At 32.2% G+C, this 9,863-nt stretch overlaps 2 protein-coding genes across 2 annotated transcripts; one reads left to right on the plus strand and one right to left on the minus strand.

The window, feature by feature from the left end:
- The first annotated feature begins 771 nt into the window (after nucleotides 1-771).
- On the plus strand, nucleotides 772-1,659 carry LOC18010403. The gene has a single exon (XM_006392892.2). The coding sequence runs from the start codon at nucleotides 840-842 to the stop codon at nucleotides 1,473-1,475; it is 636 nt and encodes a 211-aa protein (XP_006392954.1). The 5' UTR covers nucleotides 772-839; the 3' UTR covers nucleotides 1,476-1,659.
- A 5,458-nt stretch (nucleotides 1,660-7,117) lies between these two features.
- Nucleotides 7,118-9,418, minus strand: LOC18010402 (temperature-induced lipocalin-1). The gene is made up of 3 exons (XM_006392893.2): nucleotides 9,125-9,418; nucleotides 7,436-7,829; nucleotides 7,118-7,347 (listed from the first exon to the last, which is right to left on the minus strand). The coding sequence occupies exons 1-3, from the start codon at nucleotides 9,325-9,327 to the stop codon at nucleotides 7,216-7,218; spliced, it is 729 nt and encodes a 242-aa protein (XP_006392955.2). The 5' UTR covers nucleotides 9,328-9,418; the 3' UTR covers nucleotides 7,118-7,215.
- Between the last annotated feature and the right edge of the window lie 445 nt (nucleotides 9,419-9,863).

Genomic DNA, 9,863 nt, shown 5'->3' on the forward strand with positions numbered 1-9,863 from the left:
TTTGATAATTTCAAATTTTAATCTGAGGGTACTATCAGACCTATGCTTATGTAGACAAAATATAAATGTTCACCGACAGGACTGTTTTTATATATTTTTAAAGTAAAATATTATACCGTAATATAATTTTTTTTTTTCATATTAACAGAGCCAAATATATAACCACAATGTTTTAGAAGTTAAAGAAAATTGGATTATGAAATAAAATTAAAAACACTAAGATAGAAAAAAACAGGATAACTAACTAACTTATTTATCTTCACATCATATTCATTGTCATTTCACCATTAAAACATTAAATTTAGGTTACCGTTAACTATAATTTTTATTAATGATTCGATGACGATTGTAATTATTCTAGCAAATTTTGTTATATGTATATAAATTGAATTTTTTTTTATACCTCTTCTGGATTTTGTAATTCCAGGTATGGCTCTAGATACACTAAACAACATGTACAATAAAAAATATAAAAATTGTGGTCCGTGTTCATAAATTTGTTTTCTTTTAAAGTGACATGGATTCAATAATTATGCTCCAATAAGCTTTTGCTTTGTCTTTATAATATTTGTATAATCTTGCACGTTTTAGCACCTCTATCTCTCTCTCTCTCTCTCTCTCTCTCTCTCTCTCTCTCTCTCTCTCTCTCTCTCTCTCTCTCTCTCTCTCTCTCTCTCTCTCTCTCTCTCTCTCTCTCTCTCTCTCTCTCTCTCTCTCTCTCTTTCACCCTTTATAAATCCCTTCCATTTCTTCTCCTTAGCTCATAAGTAATCAAACACCAAAAAACAATAATACAAATCTCTCTCTCTCTCTCACTAAAAAAACAAATCTAAAGATCGATGGATCAAAACGTACCAATAAGCAAGAAACTATGGAACATCGTACGTTTTCTCTTGTACATGATCCGCAAAGGCGTTTCAAAACATAAACTCATCGCCGACTTCAACGCAACTCTCAAACGTGGCAAAAACCTCATGTTCCACCACCGTCGCCGCGTCCCCGCCGCTTCCACCACCTCAGACACTCTAAATGCTGCTTCATCCGCCGCCGCAACCGCACCTCTACGACAAGAATACGAGTTTAGCTGTAGCAACACTCCAAACTACTCTTTCCTTTTTCCCAATATCGCTTTCATGAAGAAAAAAAGTCAGAATAGTCTCTTCGCGTGTGGTCAGACGCCTCAAACGCTCGACGATGACGCGGCGGCGGCTAGGGCCGTTCTTGATCTGCTTAACGGCGTCGGAGACAAAGGAAACGTCACGCCGGCGGATTTTTCGGCGGCTTTATCGCCTTACTTTCCCGGGTTTGGACGGACCCCTTTGGTGAGGCCGTTAAGAGTAACAGACTCACCGTTTCCGTTAACGCCGGAAAATGGTGACGTGGCTAATGGATACGTGGACCAAGCAGCTGATGATTTCATAAAGAAGTTTTATAAGAACTTGAATCAGCAGAAAAAAATGATTGAGTTCAGCTAATGATAATCTGATCGTCAGTGCATGTGTTTCTTCATATTTCTCTTCTTCCATAAATATCTTTTTTACTCTGTTTTTATTTTCTTCTCCTTTTGCTGATTAAATGCCAAAGATGTAATGATATTTTTGGGGGAGTTTTATTTTCGCATTTCTTGAAACAGATATTACGAATAAAAAATATATATTATTGCTTTCATGAGATTAAATCTATAACTCTTATGTGAAAATATGCAGTGGCTTAAACAAAACTGATTCCAAGGAAATTAATCAATATTTCGGGATCCGCAAACTTTCACAATGACACCAAAATGTGTTGCAATATATATTTAAGTTCTTTCTAAAAAAAAATATATATATTTAATTAGTTATCCGACATCTAGTTAATGAATACTTCGACAAGAGATCTCTTTAGCTTTTCTCAAAATTAGTAACTTCAAAAATAATTAAAACTATAAATTAAATACAAATTATAAGAAAATTTTGTATTAACTGAGATGACTGGAATAGCTTACTTACTATGTTATTTATAAATTAAAGTCGAATAATATAATGACAAACTATCATTATTTTTATAATTTGTTTGTTAAGTGACAATTATTTTAAATAAATATATGCAAGTTTGGTATCTGTTCGATCTGTTGTCTCAAATAAAGACATATGGGCAATATTCTCCGTATCGTCCTTTGATTAGTATCTACCATTTCGTACGGTTTGAATCTTATTAGCGTTTTAATTATATGCATGTATGTCATGACCCCCAAAATAGACCCGAGAGGTTTACGTTTATTTGCCAGTCACTTAAAATCCCTAATTAATCTTTTATATATATAGTCATTATATGAATTTTACGGTAGTTAAATATGTGCAGTCTCACTTTAATTTCCAAATACATTTACGCACTGCAAAATGCTTAGAAAATTATATTATGGTTATATATTCGATATATTTAATTCTGATAAACACGAAACTTAAAGTAGACATTGCAAGCTGTGTGGCTCTTTCCTTAAAGCAAAAGAGAGAAAGTACTTTTCCAACTTTTGTTTTCTTTAATTTTCTTTTACTTCTTTTAATTTTCTTTATAATATAATCACAAGTTTGAATTCATAGTCATAGCAATCAGCCAATTACGTATCAAAACAACAACTCTACCACTATCAAGAAAAGCTTATATATGGCAGAGTCAATAAAAATTTCTTTCGTTTGTCACTATTTTTCATCTTTTTAGATTCTAAAAATCAAGAATGAAGAGCAAGGTTCTAAAATTATTCTTTCCTTAGTTGGGATATAAAAGTGATTAAGACAATTACACAATTATGCATGTGTTTGATAGAAATACATACATGATATATACATATATATGATGAGCTAATTGTCGGACGAAAATATGTTATCTTACGCTTAAACTTTAGAGAACGGCTTTAAAGTCTTCCAAAGGAGTAAATCTCTAAGAACAATTAAAAGACTATAAAAATGGCATTATAAATCTTTTTCAGTTTTTTACATCTCTAAGAACAATCTGCATTCCGAGTAAACGAAAATAAGATCGGTCTTAATATACAAACAGATTTATGTTTTTGTGTATACATGTGTGTTCTATTTTTTTACTTAATCGATATTAATTTCTATAACATAGGTAATTAGTTTAACTTCCAGACAAGAATGTTAGATATACTAATTAAGATAGATGTAGGTTGTCCAAAAACAAACAACTAAGAGTACTAACATGTAAGAGCTATCAAAACTTCAAAAGTTATATTGATCGGAAATAACATAGAATTGTGAAATGAAAGCTATATATATATACTAGAGTACAGAAACAATTAAAAGAAATACTAACATTTAATGACGATTCAAGAGAGAATTGCATTAAAAAATTTTATTTGAAAGACCAATTAAGATGAAGCTGTATTAAATTCTTTGGATCATCTAACGAAAAAATAGCTATTGTAGCAGCTTTTGTGCTGGTAATGCCCTTTTCGGGTTTGATTGAACCATGTGTGAGAGACTCAGAGAGATACTTCCAAATAATATGTGAGATTCCAATTGGATAAGGACACCTTCATTCTATGATTGTGTGTTTATAATCTGCAAATTGAGTTACCTTTTTATAAGGATAATGATTGATAATTGTTATGTGACTAGAGAATGTGTTGTTTATAGTAGGGATATAAAAATAGTTGCTCCAATCTCATGGATTTCCAACATTAATTACCAAAACCAAAAATGGATGAAGACTAAAAATCATGGGCCGGGTCGGGCCATTATATTCACCAACGCAACATGCTGATCTCCTATCTTGTAATCTACTATGTAATCGCTCCTAATGCTTATTCTCTCTCAATAGCATTTAATAAGACTAGGATATTAAACAAGAATCAAGCTACTTTTTCTTAGAATAACTAATTTAGAGTTATGTGATAATTATAAAACCCGCCTCTAAATTGCAGACATTTCTATAAAAACTACTTGTAAAGCTAAATTAAGTTGTCTGAGTTGTTTAAGAAAGTCTACATAAAGACAACTCAGATAAGTGCAGAAGCTTGATCAATCGTTTTTTACTTGTAACTCTAAATTAAAGATATTCCTTCATCCTTACTTGCACGTCAAGTATCTTTGTTCCCTTTTTTGTGATAAGCATCAAATTTGTTTTTTTGGTTTTGAAGTATGACTTCGTTTGGTTTCTCTATCACAGAGGGGACTCTAAGCTTCACAAAATACACACCAGCGTATCTTAGGGTCCGATCGAGAATGTGATTCCGCTTAAAGGAAGCAATTTACCTCTTGAGGGAATCGAACTTTCTACGAAACCTACTATCTTATTAGTAAGACATTTTCCTTATCGATAACCTCTCTGCACATCAGTGGACATTTTCATATTGCTCCTCAATTTTCTTTCTTTTCTATCTGATTTCTCCTCTGTTTTTATTTTTCTGTTTTCTTTCTTCTCTGTATCTGAAATTTTGGATGATTCCTCTATCCGAACGTACAAAAACAAGAGAATTTGTTACTTGAATTAATTATTTGGATTATCAAAAAGAACATCTATTAATCTTTTTTTTTTGTTTCCAGCTTTTTGGCTGGTATTACTGTTTCAGGGCTAGATTGAGCATGTGTGTGCCACACGGCAACAATGTACCATATATGATAATTTCATAATACCCAACTTGCCCCTACTCTTCTTCATGCAAGTCGAATTTGTGAATTATATTTGTCGACCAGACCTCACCTATAAGAGAGTCAATTGTCAAATATGGTAAAAAAATGAATAATTTAAATAAGAATATGGTAATGAACCTCACGTAATGGACATGAGGATAAGAATGTTGTGCACTTCATGGCTATCAAGAGGAAAGACAACGGAGCAAGTCAACAAATACTCGAAGAGGACGTGGCAAAAAAAGCTTCGATCGTGCAACTCAACCAATACACAAGGAAGAGTTAGCATTTCTCAGACCGCAACCCTCAAAAGCCATGACTTGATTAACCTGGAGGAATTTCAGGCTTTTCTGAATTCCATGCAAGACCCTAATTCTAATATATTTTCAGCTTTTCTGCAGGTCCATCAGGTACAACCAGTGTTTACCGTACCAATGTGATTATAGATACACCTTCTGATGGAGCGGAAGCCTCTAGGATAGAACTAGATCCGTTGATTCTGCGAATACCCGGAAACTAGAGTTTGTGAATACTCTTCACAGTGGTTTATCAAAACCTCTTTAGGAAAACTCTTTTAATTAATCAAATCATAAACTGAATACAATAGAAAGCCTAAACGACATATTTATAATAAATCTCGAAATCCTAGAATATCTTAGAAAATCCTAAAGATAATTATTAAATTATTAAAATACAAATAAATAATAATTATCTAAATATATAAATAAATAATAAAGATATTTGGAAATATTCCAAATATCTCGCTGCATCAGGTCTCGCCGGCCAAGAAAGATTCGTCCTCGAATCTTCAACCGGTTCTTCCACATCGATTTTGTGTCTTTTTGCTGAGGATGTTTTGTTTTTGCACAAACCAGATTTTGCACGGATTTTGCACAAACCGGATCCGCACCGACTTGTAAGTTTTCGCAGATTTGTAACCGCCCGGATTTTGCACGATCCGACTTTTGCACGACTTCTGCACCTGTCAGATTCTTGAAATCACCTTCTCGGAAGACGAAGTCTACAACCATGACATCTTCATCATATATGTCGAAGATGGGATCACCATAGATCTCTTTATAGATCTCATGGTTTTCTTCTCTTTCAGCAAAAGGACTTTCGTCCTGGATAGGATAGATGCTTGAACTCACCATGACAACTAGAATCGGTCTCTGATTAAGAAATCAAAGAACATGCGGCTCTGATACCAAATGATGGAGCGGAAGCTTCTAGGATAGAACTAGATCCGTTGATTCTGCGAATACCCGGGAACTAGAGTTTGTGAATACTCTTCACAGTGGTTTATCAAAACCTCTTTAGAAAAACTCTTTTAATTAATCAAATCATAAACTGAATACAATAGAAAGCCTAAACGACATATTTATAATAAATCTCGAAATCCTAGAATATCTTAGAAAATCCTAAAGATAATTATTAAATTATTAAAATACAAATAAATAATAATTGTCTAAATATATAAATAAATAATAAAGATATTTGGAAATATTCCAAATATCTCGCTGCATCACCTTCATTATCTGTTAATGACTTGGAACCAAAGAAACAGACGTATCTTACTAAGTCTAACATATAAAATTAACACTACCACTTCTCTGTGCAGGGCCGGATCTGGGGACAGCCTGATGAAACATCCGTCTATAGCACCCAAAATTTTTCTTTGGTTATTTACGAATTTTTCAGCCCCCAAATCACAAAAATATATTTGTTCTTAAATTGTTTCTAGCTCCCAAATTCTCAGATCCGGCCCTGTCTCTGTGTATAGCATCTGATTCAAATCGGTTCCTATTGGCCCAAAAGTTAGAAGCCAAAGGAAGGAATGGAGGCAAGGAGTGGGATGATGGAGCCAAACCTGACGGTGTATCACAGATCTATATACGAGAGGGCTGTCAAGGCATTGAGTCCATCAAGTTCGACTATGTCGAAAATGGACAACCTAAAGCTGGACCAGTTCATGGGCAACCTAAAACTAGACATTGTGCTACTTGCACTATCGTAATTTTTTCTCTTTTTTTTTTTTTCTGTTGAAGAACTTGATGTTTATAAAAGATTATATTTTATATAAAGAGTAGTTGGTCAAAAGAGCCAAAACTTGTGTATAAAAGACACCTTCATGGCTTAGCTTATAGTCATATATATATATATAGATCACCTTAACAATCTCTGTTCATCAGCTCTCTCTCTCTCCAAACTTGCTTTTATTTATATCAATGTTACAAAGCCTTAAGGATAATTCTAAACTTAAGCTCAAAAGGTAGAGCATGAATATCTCCAAATGTTGAATTGCTTGCATTCCACGCAAGAAATTTGGATTTTCTTCTACTATGTTTAAAATATGTTTGATCTTTTACTTGAAAGGCTTTTTTTTTTTTCTTGTTTGAATCCCCCAACCTAAAGAAACATAAGTGTGTATTGATGCAAACTATTACTAAAATAGTAATCTTTGAAATTCTAAAGATTGTTTACTCAAATAGTTATTGGTCTATTAAAATTAGTAACATGCATGAGCCGGTCTTATTTATATTTTTCGTTTTATAATCCTGCCACAAATTATAAAGGAAATTATATTTTAGTTGGACTCAGGTGGTGTGTCACTCTGAGGGGTCTTGTGAAGCTTGCTGACGTCGTAGCCTTCCTCCACTGCCTTCTCAACCAGTTGCTTGTATGTATCTTCCTCCAGGTGAGCCGTCCTGCTCAGTATCTACACATATACATAACCCATCTTAATTAGGTTAGGATCATCTCAACTATTTGTCATCATAAAAAGTAAGAAAAAAAAAGAAGCTTACCCAAAGGTAAAACCTTGAGGGATGGCCGATGACTGCGTGCTGGTAATCGGGATCGATGTAAAGGACCCAGTAGTCTCCGGTGACGGGAATGATAGGGAGGAAAGGAGGGACGTAGAACTTGACCTTGAACTTGGCCTCGTCGCTCTTTGGGTCGGTTTTGTAGGCCGAACCTTGGATGAAAGCTCTCTTCCCTCCGTTCCATACCTCGTTGAGGACGTGCACCGTGCCGTCGGGGTTTAGGGTGTAGGTGGCGCGAGTGTCCACGCCATTCTTAGGCTGAAACAAGGATGGGAAAGAAGCAATCTCGTACCAACGGCCCATGTATCTCTCCAAGTCGAGCCCCTTGACCACTTGCATCTCTTTCGACTCCGTCGTCATCTGTTTTCCTTCTTCTCTACGATTACAGATATTTTCTTTGAGGTCATTAGGATATTCAAGAAAGAAAGATTCGGTTTCTGTTTTTTTCTCAGGAAATAGAAAAGAAAAAACAAAAAAATGCCTCTTCTTCTTTTATTTGTTCTAAGAGCAAAATACAATACAACTACATGATTATCCGCGCAGAATAAATATTAACCAAAATTCTTTTATTTGAATATGCAAATACAATATATACATAAATATAACTATAAAAATATTAGCTGATTTTTATATTATAAATATATATACTGATTATGCAATTGTAAATAATATTTAAAATTATATTTATCTTGTAATATAATTACATAAATACTAGATAATAATTAATTTTCTATTTAATTTTAATAGTATTTTTATATGAATAAAATTGTACATTAAATATATACTAAATTAGATTAATACGTTCTATTTAACTGGTCCAACATCAAACTAAGATACTTTACTTTGATATAAAAACATGTGAATTATAATACATATTAAAAAATTTATATTTTCTTATTCTTAGATAGATAATATGATTATTTTTTAAAATAAAATTAAAATAAAAAAAAATGAAATAAAAAAATATAATGTTTAGTAACATAAATAATATTATGTATTAAATTTTTATAAATATGTTGATAAGAAATAGAAAGAGAAAGAATATCTTTATAAATTAAATATTGAGTATTAAATATAGAATTAATATAATCTAATCTCTAATCAAGTTAATCAAATAGCATATGATGTAATTAATCTAGTAAGTTGAACTTAATTTCAAAAAAATCTCGAAAGCTCTTTAAAATTGACACTTCAACATGACAAAATTGTTAATAACATATGACATAAATGTCTTTTTTTTAAGTGTCATTTTCAAATAATAATAGAAGTTAAGCTATACATTACATTCACATTTTGATTTGACTTTATTTTTGGTTCCCACCAAATGTTACTCGTTAGCGCAATCTCGAAATCTTAATATCTATTATGGAACATTTTCCAGGAACATTTTCCATAATTAACTAAGTTTCAACACTTGCCAAAACAAAAATTCATAAAAGCTTTAAATAAGTGTGAAATTTTTGAAAATTTAAATGAAAATGTAACTTTTTGGAAAGAAATCAGAAAAAGATATCAGTCATTTTCAATCAATTGTAAACTAAATTGAAATATCTAATCATTTGACTCCTAATTATGGTGGTATTGGTTACCTAATTGGCTAATTTCTAAACCCAACTATCGATTTATATGTATAAAGTTATAATTAATAGTAAAAACTTGAATAGTACGTACCTCCGTGGGGAGGGAGAGGGACCATGGGGAGGATTTGGGCCACCGCATTTGATTTTACAGTGTTCAAAGCAATCACCGTCGTGAATGGTGCAAGGCGTTGAACACTCTCTCAAACATTGAATCCAATCTTTTTTCTGTATTGCTTCTACTGCGACCGTCGCAACCAGCATCATTATCACTACTGTCGCACTCCATTTTCCCATTTTTTTTAAGATCCTACAAATTCAAACTTTTGTTATATCTTCTTCTTCTTCTTTTTGTTTTGTTTTTTTTTTTTTATCGTACGACTGATATAATATTTTTTCAAGAAATCTACCTCTATTTATAATACTTTCGTAAGTCTTTTAAAATAAAAAAAATCTTTGTGTAGATTTTTTTCCTAAAAAAATGAGTTTGGTTTTAAATTGGGTTATATTTCCATTTCCTTCTATATATGTTTAAGATTTGATATGTTTTTACAAGCATTAAATTTTATAAGAATGTGATTATCTTAAAAACATTATATGTCATTTTCTAAAAGAATTTTATTTACGTGTCAAAATTTATTTAAAACAAACTGAGTTAATTTAAAACAAACTGTATAACAAAAAAAGAACCGGTGAATTCATAGTTTTTATTTAAAACAAGCCAAAATCAATACTAACTGAAATCAAAATATTTTTGTAAGTTAGTTTTGATATCCCATCGGTTTACTAATGATCTCACATTGATACTGTTCTATGGTCAACGGTTCTGTTTG

This window comes from Eutrema salsugineum, unplaced genomic scaffold (genome assembly GCF_000478725.1).
Source record: "Eutrema salsugineum unplaced genomic scaffold, Eutsalg1_0 scaffold_7, whole genome shotgun sequence".
Taxonomy (NCBI): Eukaryota; Viridiplantae; Streptophyta; class Magnoliopsida; order Brassicales; family Brassicaceae; genus Eutrema; species Eutrema salsugineum.

Coding starts and splice junctions, on each gene's coding strand:
- LOC18010402 (XM_006392893.2), bottom strand. CDS start 9,327: ATGGGAAAATGGAGTGCGACAGTAGTGATAATGATGCTGGTTGCGACG. Junction 7,830..9,124: donor CCCTCTCCCTCCCCACGGAG/GTACGTACTATT, acceptor CTGTAATCGTAG/AGAAGAAGGAAAACAGATGA. Junction 7,348..7,435: donor CCTCAAGGTTTTACCTTTGG/GTAAGCTTCTTT, acceptor GTATATGTGTAG/ATACTGAGCAGGACGGCTCA.
- LOC18010403 (XM_006392892.2), top strand. CDS start 840: ATGGATCAAAACGTACCAATAAGCAAGAAACTATGGAACATCGTACGT.